We start from the raw sequence: 25,506 nt of genomic DNA, 5'->3' as shown, positions 1-25,506 counted from the left end.
GATAACATCTGCAGATAATCCCTTATACGTGTTATATAAGTCTATCGAGTGGCTATCGGCGAGAGGAATTAAGGCTTTTCTCTTTCGAAATGATTCATGTGTTTGATTGCTTATCCCTAATTACCATCCAAATAATACAACAAAAGGATTATAGAATGACCTGCAACTTGGATTAGAGAACATATAAGCATCCGTAAATTTGACAAGGTGGGCCTTTAATTACCAAAAAAAATAGGTGGACCCTTAATTACCCCAATAAAATGTGGGCCCCTGTTTCAGCAAACGGAAAATAACAAAAGTTAGTCAAAAAAGCAAAATTCCCAATTCTGAAGCTAAAAGGCACCGACGGCGGAGCCGGACGCTCGCGTAGCTGGCCAACGCCATGAACCTGAAGAAGGAGCCGGCGGGCCGCGGCCGCGAGGAGGCGTCGGGGTCGGGTCTTCCGCCGCCGTATCCGCCGCCAGGGGATGGGGAGGTAGGGGAGCTGGTCGCCTCCCTCAACAGGCGGCGGATGTACCGGGAGGTGACGCTGGCCCTGCGCTCCGGCCTCCGGGACGCCATGGCCGACTTCTCCTTCCTCCGGACCCGAGGCCTCCGGAATCTCCTCAAATTCCTCCGATCCGTCGGCGACTCCGACGCCTCCATCCGCCTCTTCCGCCACTCCCAAACCTTTCCCGAGCTGCAAGGTCTTCTCTTTTTCAATCTCCCTATCTTTATCAGTCTCTCTCCTTTTGTGTGCGCAAGTCTAGGGTTTCAATCTTTGGTTCCTTTTCTCTTTTGATTCTCTTTGATTAGTTTCTATATTATGTAACAATGATTTGTGATACGTTCTACTGTAGAGGATTGAGAGGGGTTGAAATTGTCTATGTAACAATTGTGGAGTCAATTGGTTCTAACATGGTCATGTATGGTGACTTGGATGTCAAGAGATGGAGAAGAATTAAAGATCATGGCATGGATCAGGAGGGTGAAGGTAGTCACAGATTGAGGAGTGATGATGGGAAGAAGTTGGAGTGACGTTGCATGAAGGTAATGTGTGAGAGTTTGGATCTCAAAGTTGTATCATTTTGGATATGGATGGAGTCGATGAAGCCATTAGTTATTACAAGATGAAGGAGAATTGATGTTGTTAACTTAGGAGATACTAATGTGCTCTCCTGTGCAATTATGCATGGGAACATCAAGCAAATTCTTTCAACCTTTCACCTTTACATACTTGAAGAAAGAACTCTTACTGATTTCAGAATATAATCAAGAAGTGACATGTGACTTTGTGCAAAAAGAAATAGAGAGGATGAAGGATTATTGGGGTTTAAAATGTGGAACTTTCTGACTTGTTCTTTCTCATGAGACAAAAACGAGAGTATTTCTCCCCTCTTTTAGAAGAAGTCCCCCTATTTTTTCATTTAGATATATAGATCCTGAGTAGTTTTATTATTATGTGTCCTAGTTTGAGAAGAAATTATGTATCAATAAAAACAATAGGATCTTTGGTGTTCATTGTATGCTGTTCTCTCACGTAAAAGAAAGGTTGGCGCATCAAGTGCTAAAGGCAAACATGGTATTGGAGCCATGATGGATGGATTGGCAGCAGCAAGTGGGTCATTTAGCTTTAAAAGTCAAGTTAGATTCAGCTTGAATCATATCCTTGCTGGTTAATTGGTTAGAAATGTCTGTTGGCACACAGCCCATTGGACCCATAGTGCATAAAGTCAACTTTACTAAGAAAATAATATCTTAACATATATTAGTTGATATAGATGAAACGTGGAAGAAAAAGAACCATAGTTGGACTGGAATTTCCTAATTTACAAACAAAGAAATCCATTCAAACAAAAAAATGACCAGAAAAGAAAGCTAATGATGCAACACCACATAATCCCACTATTTTCCAATCAAATTGCAACTTCAGCATAGAAATACAATTGTTGGAGAAACCTACCACCCATATACTGCATTATCCACAGACTCTAGGTTATTGAACAAAATGGAAAACATGAAGGGACTCCTTGCTCCCTAGTTTCCACTTATCAGTTCTCCATCATTCTCACTCATGTCTAGGAGAGATTTGTCCATGGCCTTTACGAAACGAACCTTGCAATTGCCCCATAAAGAATATACGAGAGGAAGAAGATTGAAATATCATTTTGAGAGAGTATATAGCTCATTAGCAAACAATTATATTGATGCGCATTTTGATTTATTAGTCTCATCTAGTTCCACCAAAAATTGAAGTATCATGTGTCGTGCCCATATTGTTTACGGTTAACACAATATGTCATGATACCATATTGTAGTGACACTAGGCATAACTAACATAAAAAGATGCATGACAGATCCTGAAGAAAACTGCAGACTAAGCTCTATGGTATCGTAAGACATTTTTTTTAAAGAAAAGGATTATAACTATACGGTTTTTAGTGAGAAAGGGACTGACTTTGATAACTAAATTTATTTGGGGCCATCCAAATACATTTAGCATTTTATGACCTACCAAGAAGACCTTCTCCATTGGTTCATAAACATGTTTTAAACATGCATACTGCACCGTTTAGAGAAGTCGATCACATAATTAAACCATACTAACAGTATGTTAGATCAAATAGGTGATGTTACAAAAAGAAATGTTGAGTTAGTTAAGTTTTTTTAAGAAACCTGATGGCGGGGTTACCACCTTGAAGCATGGAGCATGGATGTAAGATACAAAATTGACATGTTATGGATATGCTAATATCACAAATCTTGAAAGATGGGTTGCAATATGGATATGATATGTCAATGAAGAAGTATATCTTTTACATATGTGTAAAAAATGCAACTATATAGTTAGTTATGAAATAACATAGTCCATATGTTATATAATAAATCAACATGCACAAAATCCAACGCATAGTTTTTTTTCTAATCCATAAACTGCCACCCATACTTCATGCAACAATATCGGCATCACAAACTCCAAAATGAATTTTTCATCGTTAAATGGTCATCATTCACAAAAAGAGCCTTCCCTCACATAGCTAAAGTTATTGGGGTGGCATCTTAAGAGAGCATAGGAACCCTTTTTTGATTGTGAAAAATGGGATATTTAAAACAACATGACGCTAAATATATTTGATGAATATAATTATCTAATATGGAGATGGCATGTAATCTGAAGTATCTGTGCTTTCTAGACGTGCCATTATCCAAATTTGTGAGGATTCAAACAATCAACCTCTCCTTGGTGAACATGTTGAGAAGAAGGGTGCTAACGAACAAATATCTCATTGGCTTAAGAATCCATTTGCTACATCTAACATACTTGGTAGCAAGGTCTGCCAAATCAACCCAAATTAGGCAGTTCGGCCCATACCAAACCAGACCGATGCAGGCCTGAAACGGTTTAGCTCGTCGAGTTGATTTGGCCTATTTAATTTTCCAATCGTCCTCTCTCAAAGCGCTTGATGTCTCTCTCAAAACCCTTGATGCCTCTCTAGAAGGTTCTCCCTGATGGAACCCTAGGACCTCTCGATTTCCATCTCTTGAACGCTATCAACGCTAGAGAAGGTTGGTTCCTCTCTCTCTCCTTGACTCTTCCTCTCTATCTTTCGACCGCATTCGAAAGGGCTTCAAGCAGAGGTGCTCAGCCGTACCTCCTCTTCGACATCCCCTCTCTCTCTCTCTCTCTCTTTTGATCGCATCTGGAGGGACTCCGGGCTAAGGTACTCCGACATCTTCCCTTTTGGTATTCCCTCTCTCTCCTCCCTCCCTCCCTCTCCTCCCCCTCCCCCTGTTTATGTCCCCTTCTCCCTCTCCTTTTCTTTTTTCTTTTATTTTGGAATTTTGAACCGAAATCAACAAACTGTATGCTGACTTCAGTTCAAATTTTTTTAAAAAATAGGTCTGAAACGAATTGAAATGGCATGGTACCAATACTGTGCCATACTATACAACTGGACAACCGATACAACATCCAGTACTGATACAACCAATCTTGCTTAGTAGTTTATCTACATCTATATGCATGGAGACTGATACCGGATGTGGGTATGACAAGATATGGACAAGTTGATACACCAAATCTTGAAAAGATAAGATATGATATGACTATGACACATCAATGAATATACACTCACACATACATACATATATTACATATGTATGTAAATAAGCATTCGTAAAGCACAGGGAATGGTCAAAATAACATTCCATATTCTATACAATAACATCAACTTCCACAAACTTATCATTTAGTCATCATTCAAACTGGTATACCCCAATCCATATTCTATACTGTAATATCAATATAAAAATCTCCAAAATTAATCATTCATCATTAAAAATTAACATTCATTAAAAAAAGAAGGAAGATGCCCTCCCCTCATCCTGGTAGGTATCGAGGAAGTATCTTGAGCATATCTGAGAAGTATCTGGAGCACTTACTTGATTTTGAAAAGTAGGATACACAAGTATCGAACTCATATCCTAGAAGCACCAGACAAGTATCAATATCTAATACCTGTTCGATACAAAGACAACACACAATTTAAAACATCTATCCTTCCTAGATGTGCATGATTATTTGGTCTATTTTTTAAACTTAAGACGAGAGAGTTATCGATGCTTATGGTATTTTAGGATGAAGCAAAAATTTAGAATGGATTGTAAAGTAGGATTAGTAAAGCCAGCACCAAAATAAATTTTAAACTAAATAAACAATTTAGCGGTGAAAGTGGATCGAATAATATCCGTCTGGATTTGTTTTCATATTCGAATCTATCCGGATATGGATAGAAATTTGAGCATCCGACTAATATCCATATCCATATCCAAATCCGTCAAAGAAAAATGGATATGGATAAACAATTATCCAATCCGTATCTGAATATTCGATTCCATTTGTAAACCTATTTAATTTTATACGGTATTTATGAATTTTTAAGAAAAACAAATGACCATATTAACATGCTATTAACTTGATTTATCATCCATTTAAAATATCTTTAATTCTATGGTCATAAAGTTTAATTATCCGATTTATATTCGTATTTATATCCATAATTTTGGTATCCAATTGGTATTTGTATCTGTTTAAAATAAATATGAATATAGATTTTTGCGTCCGACTAACATCCGTATCCGTATCTGTATTCATCAAACAAAATAAATATGGATATGAATATGTTAGTATCCGATCCGTATCCGATCCAATTTCAGCCCTAAAACAATTGTATAAATTTCTGTTAAGACATGATATGATTGTTAGGAGGATACATATGGTGTATATATTTGAACTTTTTAGATCTGTCATTGTTGATGTCTAATACTTGTATGACAATTGATGTTGTTCTCGGCTTAAATAGTTGCATATTGGTTGATTTTTAGCAAATTCAACCTCCAAAGGAGCAAGTGGCCAAAAAGAAGCAGGCTGATGTTTCTCTAACTTGAACCTTATCGGCATGACCTGGTTTCTCTATGATGAATGATACTTGCATTTTTAAAATGTGACAGCATATAAGTAGCTTATATGAACAATGCAAACAATATTAGTTATTGGGAATGAGTGGAGTTATTCATAACATTCATTACACGACCATGCATATAATGGGGCTTGTAATTAGGCAATTTCTTAAGAATGATGCAATATGTTATATGTCTAATTTTATTCATTATTTATGCATATGATATCTTTCCCAGGTGCTGTTTGACTGACACAGGATATTATGTTTTGTAACAGTAATTCCTATTCTATTTCAGAATACTTTGCGGCAAACCAAAGACAGTCCTGTTGTGACTTTGGACCATATATTTGGAGTGGAGCCTGTGAAGATAATTGGTCCTGCAACAGACTCGGAAGTTGCCCTTGCTCTTAGGGTTTTGGAAGGTTGTTGTCTCCTCCATAGTGGGAGTGCATCTTTGGCCTACAAACACAAGGCAATTAAGGTACAGATCATACTCTTACAAGCATAGTATTTTTTTCCCTGTCATTGAGTTGGAAGTCTTCAATATTTTTTTAATCTCTTCATGATTGCATTGTGGAATATTTGATGATTCAGTTAATAATGTGCTACATTAAAAAGGGCAGGCCAATGTGCAAGGCTCCCGCTATTGCAAGGTTTGGGGAAGGTCAAATGTACATAGCCTTACCCCCAGGCTCACCCTCAATAATACATGCTACATTGATAATCTTATATTGTATGAATATTTGACAGAAATATCACATAAAATTTAATCAGTTAGAACATGTATCATGATAACTATTGGCAACTTTATGCACTTGAGCATCTAGCATAAGATTTATCATTGGCTATTTTTGCTATGGAGGTATTTCTTAGGCCTCGTTTGGGATTGCTTTTGGAGAAGCCAAAAGCACTTTCTGGAACCCAAAATGCACTTCTAGACAATATATGGGTGTTTAGCAAAAATCCTGAAACGACTTTCTTGTCCTCCTAGAACCTAAAAATCTCTGCTTGCAAAAGCTCTAATTTGGAGCTTCCCCAAAAAGTGCTTTTCAAAGCATGTTGGGAAGCTATTATGTGACCAAAGTACCCCTAAACTTTACACTATATGTTAATTTAAAAATAATATTGTAGTATAATACTACACATTATACTATATTATGCATTACATAATATATTATATACTATAATATAATATATTATAATATTATATTACATTATATTATATTATATTATATTATATTACATTATATTATATTATATTATACTAATATTATGACAGGGCTACGTTACTATCATTATTATGCCACAAATATCATATTTTAATAGTATAACACTATTATATTCTTATAATATTATACTATATATTATATTATAATATTATACAATTTTAATATTATACTATTTAAAATAAATAATTTGTAAATTAAGAATATTTTATAATAACAATTCTCCATACTAGAAATACTTTCTTAGTTCGGTTACTAAGCAGATATTGAAGTTCAACAGCACTTTAGAAATGTAGTTATCAAATAGCAAACAGATTTTTTGCTAAAAGCTTTATTTCCAAAAGCTCTTATGACACAAGCTCTACTACCAACAGCAATCCCAAACAAGACCTCATAAACCATTGCATGATTACCACTTACAGTACACAATCAAAAAATTATTTGGCAAAATATTTGAATTAGATGGTGTATGCTTCTTGTGGTTTCATTTCATGAGGAATGCTTTTGACAAATGTTCTAACTTCTTAATCTTTTGACTGCTGTTTTTTCTATCTCAGATTCATTGCACTTTTCCTAGTCTGTCTTTTTTAACAAAAAAAAACTCTTACTGACATATGTTCGCTTAAAGTTGTTATGCCACTGCTATTAGTTAGCTTATCTGAGACATGTTTGTTCTTACTATAAAGTTGTCTTATTTGTCATTATTTCTTTCTGTTCTGTTTTTTATCCATCATATTTTTTCGTCATGAAGAAAGCATAAAATTTGGACTTGGATACTTATTAACTTTGAAATAAACTTGCAATCAGATTAATTGAAGGGCATGTTCATACCTAGAAACAACCAGCTGCATTGTATCGTCCTCCCATCTAATATTCAGGAACCTTGCTTAATAATCAGTGCAATTGCAGTGTTCTTCCAAAAGATTCTGTTTACCTAGAAATGTTTTCTAATTTGATGCTTGCAATAATTTGATTGACTATAAATGATATACTGATTTTCTTTGGAATTTATTGGAAATAATTGTGAAAAAAAGATCAATGGTGAACTTGGTTTTGTATCACATATCTCAGGTCTGTAACTAAATCCGTTGATTGGTTTATGCACAGTAACCAACATGTTTTTATTTATTGTCCTAGTGGAGCATGGTATAGCTTCTCTACATGTTTATGTGCTTTCATCATGCTTCCTTGTTAGTTATAAAGAAGATTTTTTCTTTGTTGATATTATGAATTCTGGAATTAGCAAATTGAGTAGCAGATGCTTGTATTTATTTGTTTATTTTTCTTCGTATTAATATCTTCTGATTGATGATGTTCCTGAAGATGCTATAAATTTAAGTTATATCATGTAGCTAATATGAGGCTGAAATTAGCTTTGTTGATGCAGGTACTCATAAATTTGTTGTCCACTCGAGGAGTGCTTGAGCAAGAGGCATGCTTGGATGCCCTATTAGCATTAATGTTGGATTGTTCATCCAACCAGATGGTATGGTATTTTTCTGTATCTTTTCCTTGCTGTGAAATACATAACATGCAACAACTTCATTAGCTCAGTAGAAAATACATAAGGATATTATACATTGTAGAGTTTCAGTACTGGTTGATATCCCTCAGTATCATTAGTACCATTGTGTTTTAATTGGTTCTCTATGATTCAGTGATATCTGGCATTATATTGAGAATTGAGACAAGTAATGTTAATTTTACGATATATTTCTTTGTCATGATATTAATTCTGGTTTAGAGCCATCATTATGGTTGAACATTTTCCTCCTCGCCTTTAAGAATGTCTATTATAGCAATGCAAACCCAAGTGGGTTCATGGTTTATGATGCGCATTTCTTAACAATTTAATATAATTTCTTTATCATTATACATGCATAGAAAGTATCAGAAATAGATAAAAATAAGTTTATCTAATCTTTCCTCATGTACAGATATTGATAGGTCACACATTTGCATGCTGAGGCATAGTACATAGTAAGACTCTCACACTATCCCAAGTGTCATCTGATGTAGACATGATTATTGAATTTAAAACCTAATGTGTAGCATCAGCTGGTTGAATATAAAAAATAATTTCCTCAAATAAAGCATACCTGCCAACATTGTTGAATATCCAGGTTCAAGTTGACGATATAACTCTTGATACTTGACGCCTCTAGTTCAAAACCTCTGGTGCTTATGTTAACCAAATTTATTATGTCAAACAACTTTAGCACTTGAATAACGTACTAGTATAAGATATATTAACCATTGCAACTATGCTCACTGTGGTCGACTTTGAAGGAAAATGATGGATCTTGCAAATTGATCTGTAAGATTCATAAGATACTGGGGCTTAAGTTGGATCCTAATTCCGTTGCTTCAGTTAATGGTTTTGGATGTATCTTCTTTTGGAGGAATGATCATAAATCAGATGTCTTGAATTTTTGGGGAGGAGTGTTCCCCTTTTTGAACTATAGTACTTTGGTGTTTTGTGGCACTTATACTAGTGCATCATATAGTGCAAATTCGTGTTTTGATGTCAAACAATGCAAAACTAACATTTTTTTGGGGAAATGTAGCTGCCACCCTATTATTGTACAGGTGAATATGTAAGTATTTCAGTTTAAATTTGAGTTATGCTATTATGTGATCCAGTAATTAACAAGGTTAAGCTTGTTTTCTGAAAGGCTTTTGAGGCTTTGGCCACTTCTTGGTGGAGGTCATTATTGGCCACCATCATACGTCTTGGTGTCATTGGGTTAGATTTGCTATCCTTTATAATATTGTTGTTCTTACGTATGATTGTTGGCTATATGTGCTTGAATAATTTTGGCTTAAATATCCACATGTTGAGAATATCATGGGAACCTCTTTAAGATTCTTTGCTAATGCTTTATTTGTATTTTGGACAAGGCTTAAAAACTCAACCTTACTATGCTATATTATAGCAACCTTGGTCATAGTTATTAAACCTGGATCAGTTGGCTGGTTAGATCGGAAAACTGATGACCTAGACCTCTGGCCGGTCTAGTTTCTGTTTGTAGTGTGAGCAGAGTTATTACCTACAATATTGAACCATATGATCCATAGAGTAACATTTAAAATAAAAAATTTATCTATTATTATGCATATTCAATTTTATTAATTATATATCATATTTTTTTAAATGTTAAAAATATATTTTAAATGTAAACTCTGATCAATTGATTGACTTGGCAGTTGGACCAGTGATCTGGTGACTTGGACTCTTGGCCGATAGGTTTTTGGAAGGCCCAGTCATAGGCTGGCCTAATCTTGTAACGGGCTTAGGCTTGGTTTGGATGCGGCCCATGACTTGATATTGGGACGAGGTCCATTCGATCTGTCCTAATTCGATGGGGGGAGGGGGAAGAGTCCCCATTCCAGTCGGAGACAAGTTCATCTCCTTCTCAACCTTCGACGAGTTTGCTATTTATTAAATCCCACGTTCACCTCCCATAGCTCTCTCTCTTTCTCTCAGTCCCTCCCTCTTTTGTGTTTTTTTTTTTTTGATAGTCCAGGTGGATCATACTGTTCTACCATGAATACATCCTAGAAAGTCAAAAAAAAGAAGATGACGCAAAGGGGTTGGGATAGTCTCTTAGCTCTCCTAAAGGATACTACCCGAATGTTGGGCAACAAAAGAGGTGACCCAGTCAGTAGCCTTGTTTGCCTTTCAGTATACATGAATTGACTGGAAAGCACCACAGACCATCGTCAACCTACGGATGTCTTGCATAAGTGGATGTCCATCGCTACCCCTATGTTGGCCCTAGATCCACTCGATCATCGTAGTCGAATCTCCTTCAAGGTAAATAACTAAATACAGTTAGCTCCCAGGACGAGCCTTGCAAAGGTAATGCCCTCCTAGGCAGCCCTCAGCTCCACACTAGGAACGGAGATATCAAAATTTGCTGTCCCTCGACCGTGATGAGTCTAGAGTTGGGATCCTTGCTCATGAAACTAGCTCCAGCCTGCTACCACCATCAGTCACACTCCCATCAAAGTTCATCTTGAAGAAGCTCGGGGATAGGGGCTCCCAGGAGATATAGACCACCCGGGTCACTGCAAAAGCTGAACGAGAGACCTAGATGTCCCTCGGGGGTGGTTTGATTTTTTTTTGGAAGCAATCCATTGTGCCCTATTTTGGGTTCATAAGATTCACCAGAATCAGCGACCTAACCTCATCGATGATGAAGTATGAAGCTCGCCCACCACTTGCTATTTCCTTTTCTAGCTTTTACCTTCTCGATGGCGTCCTGTTGGTTTGATTTCCGGTGAGAAATCATCAGATGTAACTTAGGATTCACCTCCCATGTTTTGCAAACTGTCGGGTTTTTATTCTATTTTGCAAAGCCAGCTGCCTTTATTCCTTCCCCAACCATCTCTTAGTGAAGATGGTTGGTGCCAGAGTTCCAACTACCGACGAGCAAGTTATGCTCGAATCTACACAAAAATTCTATGGTCCTTTGTTTTGTGATGAGCTTTTCTTGTTTCAGTTGTTTTCTAGCCTCTCACTGGCCTTCCACTACCGGTTGTAGCCTCTTGCCGATTGGTCATGAAGTACCACCACCAGCACGAACCATTGCCTCTCTCCTAACCTTCTCTCCTAAGAGAAGGTCGATCAATTCCCCTATTTTGAGATTTCTTCACACTCTCTCTCCTATTGTCTTCTTTTGTTCTCTCTTCATCTTCTCTCACTTCTACTCTCTCTTGGGATGGTGGACCTCGGAGTGTCTCATCCCTATGACTTGCGATTGACCCTAGCAACAGATCCTGAACCTCTCATTGGTCATACAGTGCCCCAACCCACACCTTGATCCTAGATGTGCATCGCTAGAGTACATTATCATTAATCCATGTAGTGATATCTATATCTTGTTTTGATTCTTGTTTTGTGATTGATTGGTAAGATTACCTAGAGCAGACCGGCTCAAGCCGTCGAACGCTGCCACATGGTCAGCCTATCATTCCTCCACCTTTTTCTTATGATTATCGAATGTATCCCTAATTTTCATCGCATTATTCTCTAATTATTGGGCTTAATCTTATGGGGGAGTGTTATATCATGGCTATATTTTGGATAATAGATTCCAAAGGAGGCTTTTAGAATTAGTGGGATTTATCTACAGTTGTTCTTGCATTGGTAAGTAATGCTTCACTTTTCTTAGATTTATAGATTATTATATTAATAAATTTTGAATCATACTATTGATGATGCATAAATTTGATAAATGGTATTTTATTATTGAATATGCTTTATTTTTGAATATTATGTTGATGCTTGATCGAAAGTATTGATCTTATTATGGATTATGCTCGATTGATTTTGATACCTTATGATTATATGTATTCTTATTGAATCGAAATATGAAATGTGATTTGTCAAAAGAATTTTAATTCGAGATGGTTGTGGACTCTCATCTTAAGTATGTTAGGGACCCCGCCAATAGAGGCTAATATATTGGCATTTGATTAGTCATAAAGGGTGTATGTCCCAAGAAGATTCGCGGCATACCGCAAGCAGATATGCGGTCCTAAAGGACTTTGCCGTAAAAAGATGCGCGGTATCATGACCTTGCCATAGAAAAAGTATGGTCATAGCTCATGGTTGATAAGATGATTTTAACATTTTGAAAGAACTTAGAATTATGAATGAAATTTAAATTTTGAGAAAGATTTGATTCTCATGTATAATATTTTGATTATGTTGTATATCTAGATTTGGTTTTGAACTAGTGAATTCCATGTGCTTATTTTCTATAAATTATTATTTATTTTATTGCATGATTAATCTAATTAATTGCTTATTGGTTTGTCTAGTTCATTATTCCATATCTTATTATTTTTTTACAGATCTTGAAAATTAAGCTACCACGGGGTTTTGCTTCGGGAAAGTGATTAGAAGCAAAGTTTGATTTTCTTCATTCTAGATTAGGGTTTCTTAAAGTTTGATGTAAGACCTTGAATATTATTGAAATTTTGAGACATTAAAGTTTGGATTTTTAGTTATTTAAACACATGGTTTATTTAATTGATTGTTTATTTTGTTGTGTGCTATATGATATCGTGATGACATGCCTTGCATGCTTGTGGGAAGAGTTTTCTATGAGTATGTGGTGGTTTCCATGACCCTCTAGCTTGCGATCTCTGGTCGGAGGCATGGCAGTTTCAATCTGTTTTTAATGATTATGACCATGGCTCCCCTTATACTGTGCACCTTGTTGTGGGGGGTATTGTCTTGTCCAGTGAGCTGTGAGCAGATACATGGTTGTTTTGAATCTCTTACCTTACTGATACTTGAATGCTAAGGGGCATTACTGCGAGATCTGAAACCTCGACTTCAAAATATTAAGAAGGTTGTTTTTGTGTGGAATGCTTAAAGGAGGTACAAGAAGTAGAAAAAGACCACTATTTTTGATGATAGATTACTTTAGAACATTACATCTATATAAGAATAGCAAACTTGGATATAAAATTTTCATCACCAATATCTTCTAAAATATATTCCTCTAGCAAATAACTCTTTAGTCTTTTTTTTAAAGGAAATTGATCAATTTTTTTTCACTTGAATATGCTGATTTGGAAAAAAAAAAAAATCTAGGGCCTGAAATGGTGCTACTGTTAAAGATAAGTTATCAATAACCCTTTGTTGTCATACTTTAGAGATATTCATATGGAGAGGAGATTGAATGGATGGATGGATGGGTGCATCTTCCACAGACATATATGTATATTTACAATCAACATTTTATGTCTCCGTACTGGGTTCCATGCTGGTACCTTACCAATACGGTACGGCATAGTATGCTCCTGTACCAATGCATGGTAAAAGTGGTAAATCGGCAAAAGCACCCGTACCATGTGTGGGTATGGTACCATATTGAGCCTTTGTATTATTTTGGTTTCCTATTATACTATATGGTATTGCTTGGCATCGACCGGTACAATATGATATAGTACGTAAAACACTGTGCATAACAAGTGCAGAACTAATGGTTGGCAATAAGAAAAAAAGAAGTCAAACGTTATTTACTGTAATGTGTGTCAGCATACATGATTTTGTTGGCATGGCTTTTTCATGTTTTTCTTCTCCCCATCTTATTGACATAATTTTTATTTTGTTTAGGATTTTGAGGAATGCCGTGGCATTGAAAAGGTTACAGAACTCATAAAAGATGAGCAAGGAGGTGAAAATATAAGGTTATTTTTTTGACTTGTTGGGCTTCATTGTCTTTTCTCCTTGTGCTTCCTCTTACTTGTTACAGGCAGCATGTTATTTCATTTTACTCTATTTGTATAAAATTTCAGGAGTTATCTTTGGAAGTATAACTTCTTCTCATTTAGTTTTTTCTTCCCCATTATATTGGAGTATTTCATGGTACCTTGATAGGTAATGAAAATCAAGCAGATGTTTTTTCAAAGCTCAGTTTTGAACTCCTGATCGGGACAGACACTTGATGTAGAAAAGATTTCAAGTCAAATATAGAATAGTTAAAGCATTCCAGTAGATGTGGAGAAGTTAATTCTGTATACAATATGTAAAAATTGCTCCTAGACCACACTTTTTAGTCTTCCCTTGGACATCTTAAAAGTCAAAAAGTGCAGGTAGAGTATTTTGATGGTCAAAGTGGCCTTCTGCCATTTTGTCATACTTAGGCTTTTCTCCACTACCTGAGCTATTAATCTGCAAAACCAGTGAAAGCTGTACGATTTGACAAAAAGTGTAGATGTTTTCTCAAGATGGTGCAAGGAGTAAAATTGAATCTGAATCACCTGATCATTAGGTTTTGTAATGGGAAAGTATAAATCGTCTTGGTCTTATACTATTTGGAATTCTTTTAAGGGTGACTTTCAGTAAGTTCTAGAAATTCTCCAATAAGCTGCTTGTGGCCTAAATTCATATGCCAATTTATATGCATCAAAATAGTCTCTGTATAATAGTTCAGCAAAATTTTACACTGAAACTAGGTAACAATGTGTGGAAGCCTGGGATCATCAATCCTAATTGGGAGTCCTTTGGTAGTTTTGTCATATATGGGTAATTTAAGACTGGTGTAGTGCAGTTAAGTTTAGAATTTTTACTGTTATTATCCCTTTTAATTGTACATTACTGGTGTACTTTTTCTTGACTCCTATCTTCATCTGTACTCTTTATATAAATTGTTTCTCTTATTCTATTTGGTGTTATCACCACTATGATGACTGCATGTTGTTGCACATGTTATGGTTGCTAGCATTGTACAATTCTTTTGAATCTGACATTTCTCTTCAGCTGTCTTGGTAACAGAGTCCATATCAGGCCACCTGTAAGAGCTTCACAGTTTGGTGCCTGATCCAATTATTGGGTGTCAAGAATTAAAAATCCTCGTGTTAGTATTGATACCAGCTTATGTCATCGACAAATTATTAAATGTCGAAATGTGCTCAAATCTGCAGAACTCTCATGCTCTGTGGTTCCCCTCCCCCTCGAAAGTCTTAGGTATTGGATCTAAAAGGATTGTGGTAGGTTATTGATGCTCTCCATTCCAATTGGTGAATATTGCTGTATTCTGTTTAAAGTGATATTCTGGTTGCCTTTGGTTCTATTCTTCATAGTTCATTTTGTTTCTCTTTTGTTCATGTCACATTTCTTTCTTTATGTATTGGTTATGCATGGACTTACACGACCTTTCCCTTTGTCTATTCTGTTTTTGCCTGTTGTCTTAGCAATATTGGGCATTTGTTTTTCTTTTGTTCCATTTTAATTGTGTGCACCCTCTCTCTCTCTCTCTTTCTCTCTCTCTCCTTCTCCGATCTTTATATCCTTTCACTCCTTGGACCTATTTTGGTCTCACTTCTCCATCTTGCCAAAATCTCTTCATAATATCTTGAGAGGTTTCAGGCATAACATTTATTTTTCACCATTTTATTATTAATCAGACTATTAGTCTTGCTCAATTTCAATGCTTTCATTGACCAGGATGTCTCATATGAATTAACAAGCTCTTAGAAGCCATGTCTTGACGCTGAATTAGTGGATTCATATGATCTTAATTGCGAATGATCTATATTTACCTTAGTCACCCCAAGGTCTCCAACATGTTAGGGGTTTCAGAGTGGCTGCAAGTTCAGTTAGGCTCAGCATTGAATTTATTCCAATTTTTAGACATTCTTGTGAGGCAAGTAAATTAGCAAGGCATCTACATTATACTACTTTTTGGAAGTTTCATACTTCAAGTAACAATTACTAGAGGTACTTCTTTCTTACCTGTCAGATGTGTTCAAGAACCATGGACAGAACCTCTTGAGATTAAAAGGGAAGCAATTCCAATGTTGCAGGAGGCAAGAATGAATTCAGTACCACAATACAGAAGTTCATGCTTCTAAGCACATGCACATTATCTTGGAACGATGTTCATATATAAGCATTGCTTTTTGTGTGGTATAATCAAAGGGATGGTTTTGCTTGTCAGATTGAAGTGTAATACCTTTCATCATGATTTCTTTATTGCCCTTTTCGCTTTCATCATCTCTAGATAGAATTACAGAATTGCCTCTTTAGGCTAATACAAGGGTCCATGGCATCTCACTAACCTGACATTACATACATATTAGATCATAAAGTTTCAAAAAAAAAAAAAAAAGAGCTTCACCTGATTATTGTTGTTGTTGTTGTTTTGGTTTTTATTTCAGGAGTTGGTCTTCTAGAATCATAATCTAAATGCATGTGATGCTTGGTCAGAGATTTTCTTGATTTCTCTCATGGTTGATGATAGTTACCAATTATCTATTCTGTTGCCGAGTAGGAGGCTGTCTGAACCTATTCTTTACTTTATTTAAAAGGTTTTCTTGGATTCCTTCTAATGTTCTGAAATAGCTGAACATTTTTCACTCTTAAGAAATTTACCAGGCTCCATTGGAAGCACAAGTGCTAGGTCTATTCAATCATTCAAAATTTTCATAAACTTTTTCTCTGAAATACTTATGGTTTTTCTGTTTTCCTTCCCCTGGGGGAGGGCTTGCTTAAACATCAGAAAAGCTATTTCTGTCCTAAATCATGCTCGGATGCATCATATTGCTATTCCTTCTGCAGGTTAAAATGCGGAGAGTTCCTACTGATACTCATTGGGCATGTAAATGGGATGGAAAACTCTCCCTTGGGAAGCATACATGATGATGTAAGGCGGCTTTTAGGTGAGAAGTGCGCATCTCTAATATGGGCAGCAAGCCAATTTGGATCCACCCTAGACCCAGAGCAGAGGCAGACTGCATTGCACATCCATGCGCGACGGGTTATAGAGTCCTTGGAGCTATTCTAATGGATGGGTTTGGCCTGCTATATATATATTATTATCATCTTAAGATTTCTTATACACTAATCAGTAGATTTATCTGAATCAAAATTCCCTGAATTGAGAGATCTCTTTTTTCTCCCAAGCTATTTGTTCATCCACTCCTGTTATTACAATCATTTGCAATTTTCAAAATATGTGCACTATGTGCAGTTTATACATGCAAGTTCTTCAACAAAGTTTTGCTATGTTGAAGGCCGATGAACATATTCTTTTTGTTAATGGAATATTGCTCAATTGTTGGTATCTTTCGAATGCCACGCATCTGGTATTGGGGTTCCTCCTTGAAAAGATGAAAGTAATCTTTGGAGATCACAAGATGTTTTGGCATATTGAAGCCAAGCAGTCCTAAGTAACATAATCTCTTTAAAATTGTATTTTATATTTTAACTGAAATATGTTTTGCCTCAAAATATGGAATTTCCTTCCCTTGGGGATTTTGGATTATCTTTTTATCTATGGCTTTCAACTCCTTACAGAGATCGCTATCTAAAAAAAAAAAAAAGGCCTCTGTGGTACATTCTCCTGGACCGCTGCTAATGTGGATGCAGGACTAATAGGAATGTTAGATTAGAATTCTCCTGGATTAATCGTTATATGCTTTTCCAAAGCCGGCTCCAGGATTCATATGCGGCAGCCTTTGCATGGGATGATACATTTACAGAAATTTCTGACGTAGATATCAGTGTGCCCGTAAGAAGAAGAAGAATGATGCTATGTTTTTTCTTATCTTTTATAAGCTAGGCTACTCTTCACCTTATTTATCTGATGTCAGCGAGTCGGAGCTCAGGTTCCCAAACAAAGCGAGTCATTGCTTGCAGAACCCAATATTTAGTTGTTTATACCCCATCTTAGTTAATGATGGCGTTTAAAAGGTAACACACGTACTTGGCCATTTGGTAAGGTCAGGATGAGATAATGATGATGAGGTTTTTAGCCGAACAACCTAAACCGACAAACTGAGATAGTAGACCGAAGCAGACCAATTAAAGCTTGGAGATAGCTCATTTCGGGGATCTATATAATATCCCACAAGCCGAGTAAACAGAGTATTGGCCTGGATAGGCTGGAAAGCTGCCAAAGTCGTGCCGAGTGAAGACAGGCTATCGTGAATTTGAAGCTGATCAGGTATGGTGATTCATGGGATTCTCCTATCGGCCTAGCAAAAAGATCATGATATGTTAGAGAAGTGGAAGCTAAATGTCGGCAGATGCCAGCACCAGAGATGGACGGTTAGTCGGTTACTAAACCATTTATAATGTTATGTATAAATAGTGACATATAACTTTAAGAAACGAATTTTTTAGTCAATTAAACACCTATCGTTATCTTTATCTTTATTTTTAGTTTATTGTTGCATTTATTTTGCCTTAGTAATTTTGCTTTACCCTCATTTATCTGTAACTGTAGCGTAGAATCGTAGCTCTAACTACAACCTGCTTTTTCTGCTTCTGAATAAATGGTACAGTATGATGAAAATGATGTGCAACTTACCACAAGATGATTAGTCGGTATTATAACCCTACCATAGAATGATGTGGTTATATCTCAGGATCGATCAGATAAAATAAATATTTGAAATAATTTGAATCCATGAATAAAATTTTAAGATTTTAAGAAGAATGTGATTTATATCTTGGTATTACATATATTCTTATTTTCTGCAAATTATTATCTATCTGATTGTTTGATTTGTTTAGTTAAAGTGATCATTGCTGACTGGGTTGTTTAACTCATTATATAATTTTTCATTTTTTTTATAGATTCAGAGAACTAGCCTACCAGAATTTTCAATATGGAAGAGTGACTAGAAGAACTATGGCACAAGTTATCTTATATTAGCATTTATTAAATTAATGTTTAAAATTGTGAGACATTGTAAGTTGAGTTAGTTAAAAAAAACAGTTATAGAGAAAGATTGATTGCAATGTTTTGTGCCTTTATTAAAAAGATGTTCTATTTTTTTATGCATGAAGCTATAGAGAAATATTGAATGTTGGATTACCTGAATATCAGTGTAGATATTGCGGTGCTATGTTCTGGTATAATGAATCTCTAAAAAAACATGGAATACATCTAGACCTACTTTTACTCTATGTTGTCAGGAAGGAAAATTTCTTCTTTCGTTGCTCAAACAAACTCCTCCTTTTTTTGGATGAGTTGTTGAATTATAGCTGTGGAGCAAGATCTTCAAAATTTCTAAAAAATATTAGGATCTACAACTCAATGTTTGCATTTACATCAATCGGTGAAGAGGTTGATAATGAGATTAATGCTAGAGCAGGTCTGTATGTTTTCAGGATCAATGGACAGAATCATCACAAGATTAATTCTCTATTGCCTATCGATGGAGAGAAACCTCGATTTGTATATATATATATATATATATATATATGATACTAAAAATAAAATCGATAATAGGATAAAAATATTATGTTCGAACGATGAATTGTTGGGTATAGATCTACATATTACAGAAGGTTTAATAAAAATATTTGATCGGAAAAAACAAATTGTCAAAGCTTTCAGAATGGCAAGGGACCGATTCAAAGAATTTGAATTCTTACTGATTAGATTAAAATTATTGGAAAAATGCCTTGATGATATTATACAATATAATGCTCAATCATATTCTGAAATAGTTGGATTAATAGTAGATAATTTAGGGCAGTTTGACCATCATTATGACATCATTGTCAAGCATAAAACGAAAAGTCTGAAATGTATTAGCGATTTGCACCAAAGGTCTGAAACTCCTTGATGTCAATGCAATATCCAATACTATTTTCCTATGGTGAAGATAGTTTTAGAATTGATATCAGATATAACAAAATATTTAAGAAAAAAAGTACTATCAGATAATATGTCCTTATGCGTAAATTCTTTGCTTATAGATTGCAGCAGAAAATAAATAAAGGTAAAACATTGATTAAAGGAGATCGTCTATTCCAGCAATACATAGTTGATGTTTTTTCGTGCATTGAAGAAGAAAGACTTCATTATATAAAAAGAAATCAAAATGATCTTAGATCATAAATTTATCAAGGTATTAAATATGCTATTATAAGAGAAGATGTTGATAGTAATGCATTGGCAAAAGAATTATATTATCCTCTAGTTTTACCGGAAGTCCTAGATATATGATTCAGAATTATCAGAATGCACTAGCTATTTGTAGATGCTATGGACATCCTGATCTATTCATCACATCACATTCACCTGCAATGCTCAATGGCCTGAATTTCGTTCTGGATTAAGCTTTATATTGGGTCAGAAACTAGAAGATAGACATGACATTGTTAGCAGAGTTTTCAAGATGAAAGTAGAAGAATTGATGATCGATATCACAAAAAGAGAATACTTTAGAAAAGTTGTTGCATGTATGATTTCTCCTTTTTAGATTCTAATTTTTTTTCATATAATCCTAACGCATGATTTACTTTATATATCCTTTCTTTTTCTCAGTTTTATACATTATAGAGTTTCAGAAATGTAGTTTGCCACATGTTCATATACATCTTTAGTTAAGAAAAAAATAATAAGTATCTAGCAACAGCTGTAGATATAGCTTCCATAATTTCTGCAAAAATATCGAATAAAGATGCCAATCCAATTGGATATGAAGGCATTGTAAGATTTATGATGCATGGTCCTTGTGAATCAGCAAATACTAAATCTCCGTGTATGGTTAAAGGTCATTGTTCCAAACATTTTTCTAAAAAAATTTCAAGCCAAAATTGTTATTGACGAAAATGGATTTGCTACTTACAAAAGAAGAAATAATGGATGCACTGTATTTAAGAATGACGTTGAGCTCAATAACAGATTTGTTGTTTCTCATAACTTGGATTTAGTTATTCGATATCAAGCTCATATCAATGTTGATGGTGTAATAAGTCGAGGATGATTAAATATTTGTTCAAATATGTCAATAAAGGACCTGATAGAACAAAAGTTCTTATAACCGAAAATATTTTGACCAATGGTGATACTGGACAACGTCGATACGAACCAGTTGATAAAATAAAAACTTAGTTGGATTATAGATATCTATCAGCATAGAGTTTGTTTGGAGACTATTGCAAATTGATATACATTTAGAGAACCAATTGAATAATTAGTTGTTCATTTACCTTATATGAATACAGTCGTCTATCATGAGAATCAAAATTTATCAGCAATTTTATCCAGAAAAAGTTTTGAAAAAACTATATTTACTGAATGGATGGAGACCAATAAATTTAGTGTAGATGCATGTCAGCTAACTTATGCAGAATTTTCCACAAAATGAGTATAGAATTTTGAAGATAAAATATGGACCCGAAGAAAAAAAAAATGGCAGAATTGTCTACATTCATCCGAGTTCAGGTGAGTTCTATTATTTAAGGATGCTTCTGAATGTTGTAAAAAGACCAAGGAATTATGATAAGGAATGGCGCGAAGCGTTGAATGAAGCTCCTAATTGGGCAAGTGCATCTGAATTAAGGGGGCTTTTTGTAACTTTGATCGTTCAAATGTATTGGAAAATATTTATAGATGATATTATTTCTAGGTTAAGAAATATTTTGGATCTTCATAATCTAGAAATTCTAGAATCGCAGCTTAAAAATTATGTTCTATTTAAACTGAAAAAATTATTCAACTGAAATTACAGTTTTCTCTATGAGCATAGTTTACCGATGCCTAATAGCACTGTTGTAGAACAAATAAATAATAAATTATTAAAGGAGGAATTAGACTATGATATTCAAGAACTTCAAAACCAGCATTCCAAGTCATATAAAGGTTTAAATGATGGACAAAAAATTATTTATGATGAAGTTTTGAATTCTATAAATAACCTTAAAGGAGGATTGTTCTTCGTATATGGACATGGAGGTACAGAAAAAACATATCTCTGGCATACCATTGTATCCAAAGTTCGTTCAAAGTCATGGATTATTCTTGTTGTTGCTTCTTCAGGAATTGCATCTCTTTTACTTCTTGATGGCAGAACAACATATTCTAGATTCAAAATACCTATACATATAGATGAATGCTCTACATGCGAAATTAAAAAAGGAACACAGCTTGCAAAATTAATTGAATCAACAAGTTTGATAGTTTGGGATGAAGCTTCGATGAATCATAGAAATTGTTTTGAAGCCCTTGATAAATCTTTAAAAGATATTTGGAAAACAGCATACTCGAACAACGATCAGAAACTATTTGGCAAAAAGATTGTTCTTCTTGGCAGAGATTTTAGACAAACTCTTTTGGTAGTTATTGGAGGTGGCAAGGAATAAATAATCGATGTATCTATCAGTCGATCATATCTATGGAAATATTATTGAGTTTCTTTTTTAAAAAATACACAATTATTAAATAGCATTATGGCTGATATATCAAAATATATATCGTCTCAGTTTGCTAAATGGGTTTTGGATATTGGTGATGGTGTAGTTCCTTCTATTACATTTTAGGAAAGTGAAGAGACCAAATTGGATACAAATTCTAGATAATCTACTTATAAAAAGTTGTCAAAACTCTATTCAACATATTGCACATGCAATTTATCAAAAATTTGAAGAAAAATTTGATGACCCTTCATATGTAAAAGAGAGAGAGATATTGTCACTCCTACGAATAAAAAAGTTGATGATATTAATTCGTATATACTTTCTTTAGTTTCTAGTGAAGAGACAATATATTTAAGCTCTGATACAATATGTTAATATTCGTCGATCGCTAATTTTGACAATGTTCTTTACCCTATCAAATTTTTACATTATTTAAAATTTAGTGGAATTCTGCATCATGATTTGCAGTTGAAGATAGGCTGTGCTATAATGCTGCTATCAAATATCAATCAGAGCGCGGGTCTCTGTAATGGTACCGGGTTGCTAATCACACAATTAACTCCAAAGGTGATTGAATATATAATTATCACTGGTAATCATGTTGGTGTCAAAGTGTAGATTCCCCGTATTGTGATGCAAGTTTTTGAAACAAAATGGCCATTTATTTTAAAAAAAGATAATTTTTGGTCAAGCTTTGTTATATAATGACTATTAAGAAAAGTCAAGGACAAATTTTAAAACATGTTGGAGTTTACTTGCCTAAACCTGTGTTCTCGCATGGGCAATTATATGTTGCTGTTTCCAGAGTAACTTCACGACAGGGATTGAAATTTTTGATTGAAATTTTTAGTAGCCTACCTTCAAGTACTATTTTTTATGATGAAAATAAGTCTTCGTTATTTACAAAAAGGAATATTTTAACTATTTATCAATGTTGTTTAATTAAGTACTATTTTCTGTAAAAAATAGGTTGATATAAGAAATGGAGTATAGTTTATTATCCACATTGTCGCTGGAAAAATATAATTGGAAAATAAAATTAAGGCTTTCAAGGATGTGGGATTCCATAAACCCGAATATGGATAATCAGTTGATGAGCCTTGACTACATATTTCTTGACAAAGAGGTTGTTCAAACTTCTACTTATTTTCTTTCATGATATTTTTGGTGTCAAATTCTTATGTATATATCACTGATATATTTCTTCTGTATATAGGGAACCTCCATTTAGGCATCTATACGGAAAGAAGATGCTGGTAAATTCAAAAGCTATCTTATTGAAGGACATGTATATTATTTAGAAAAAATTAATATAGCATGAAATAGGAAAAAATTTAAGACAACTGTCCATGAATATATGATCTATATAAATAAATGGATAAGTATACAATATGTGGACAACAGCACTGACATTATACCTCTACATAAGTTCAATTTTATTGATATTTCTGAAATCCCAAGCAAGAAAGTATAATGATTTTTATATGACGGGTATGCTTACAAAATAACTGGCTTATTCCTAGCAAATATTGATAAAATATACTTATATAGCATTTCTTTCCTCCTATGCAGATGTTATTGGTCATTTCGTAATAATTGGCCTCCTTGACTAGTTATATATCAAAAAAAAAATGGTTTATAAAAGGATTTTGGAAATTGAAAACTTAAAGCAAACTAATTTGGTTGTCATTTTTATAAATATTCGTGCTTTCTTTTTGCTTCCTTCCATTTTCTTTACATTGTGCTGGCAAATTCTATTTGACTAGCAAAAATGAAAGGTTGCTATCACTTTTTGGGGTCAATTAGCTCAAGAATTTGATGAAACTATTGTTCGCAAAAATGAAAGAAAGAGACATGTGATAGTCATTTTGGTTCACATGATTGTAAGAACATATAAAAGTAACTTTCCTTCTACTTCTTTTGTTGAAAAAAAATGGCGCTAGACTCTTTGCAATAAAATTTTCCTGCAATTTTCTTCTTATTCGAAAAAGGACTGCCTATCCACCACTTCTGCATCAAAATATTACATAAATTCACATATTACAGAAACTATAGACTATTGAAACAGGTTATGATGAAATAGTTTTCTCCCCTATTCAAATTATATAAAAATTATCCAGCTTTTTACCCGAATATGTATGGTATTAATGTTCAGATTAGAAATACAAATTGCTCTAATTATATTCATGGCACAACAAGAACATGGCACTTTTGACCCCCGTGAGGAAGCATTGGCTAATAGAAAAGAAATCAAAGATTTATTGGAATTGGGTCCAAATAAATTTCAGGTACGATATAAAACCCCAAAAAAATACTACAAATGCTTCGACATTTAGAACATAAAATATTTACTTAAGGTGATTTAACATTTTTTGGGATACAATCTAGGTATTATGTTTTTTCAAAAAAATTAATATTTTTTAGGGGATCAAATTTACATGCAAAGCTATTTTAAAAATGATTGGCAATAGCTATGGGTAGTGGTAATAACTGCAGAGCTGTTGTAAAAGTTTATGAAAATAGTTTTTGGTGTAATCAATTTTACAAAAATAATGATCAACCTCTCATACCATGGTAAAGACATATTTGTCATATCTTTTTCTTTGTTTGCTTTAAAAAATATATTTATAGTCTAAGATCAGAATAATATTTTCCTGTTAACCTATATATAGGTACAAATTAAATGCGATTGTTGAGAATAAAACTGATATTGCAAATTTCGTAATATTTGGCAATTGGATCAATAATTGATTGGTGTACCAACGGTTAACCTTGCTATCGACAAAAAATCTGATAGATTCGTTCTTCCTCCTGTTATTCAAAAGATACTCAACCTCAGTTATATATTCCAAATTACATTTGGTTCACAGAATTTTGATACTAATATAACAAAAATTTTCCAACAAGAAGAATTATTAGTGGACGAAGCTATTGTTTCCACTCCAAAAAAGCATATTGGTGCCGAATTCTTTGAAGATAAAAGTCCCAAAAAAAATCTGTCGGTCGAGTATTGTATCTTTAATACCAATCAATTTTTCATCACTTTCAACTTTTTAGACTTTTATTTCTCTCCTATTTTGAGAAAAAGATGCAGGAACCTACTAGATCTTTCTTCAGAAAGAAGAATGGGTACTGTTGCTGGAAATTGGACCCGGGGGCA

At 34.4% G+C, this 25,506-nt stretch overlaps 1 protein-coding gene across 1 annotated transcript; it reads left to right on the top strand.

Annotated features, from left to right (window-relative positions):
- Positions 1 to 296: 296 nt before the first annotated feature.
- On the top strand, positions 297 to 17,253 carry LOC103695511 (uncharacterized). Its single transcript, XM_039114762.3, has 5 exons — positions 297 to 686; positions 5,717 to 5,922; positions 8,055 to 8,153; positions 13,803 to 13,876; positions 16,749 to 17,253. Exons 1-5 carry the CDS (start codon positions 383 to 385, stop codon positions 16,972 to 16,974), a joined length of 909 nt encoding a protein of 302 aa, XP_038970690.1. The 5' UTR covers positions 297 to 382; the 3' UTR covers positions 16,975 to 17,253.
- Positions 17,254 to 25,506: the final 8,253 nt, after the last annotated feature.

Source organism: Phoenix dactylifera, chromosome 16 (genome assembly GCF_051530095.1).
Source record: "Phoenix dactylifera cultivar Ajwa chromosome 16, Ajwa_hap1_PhDact_Kaust_v1.1, whole genome shotgun sequence".
Classification (NCBI taxonomy): Eukaryota; Viridiplantae; Streptophyta; class Magnoliopsida; order Arecales; family Arecaceae; genus Phoenix; species Phoenix dactylifera.
This window is presented reverse-complemented; position numbering and strand designations above follow the sequence as displayed.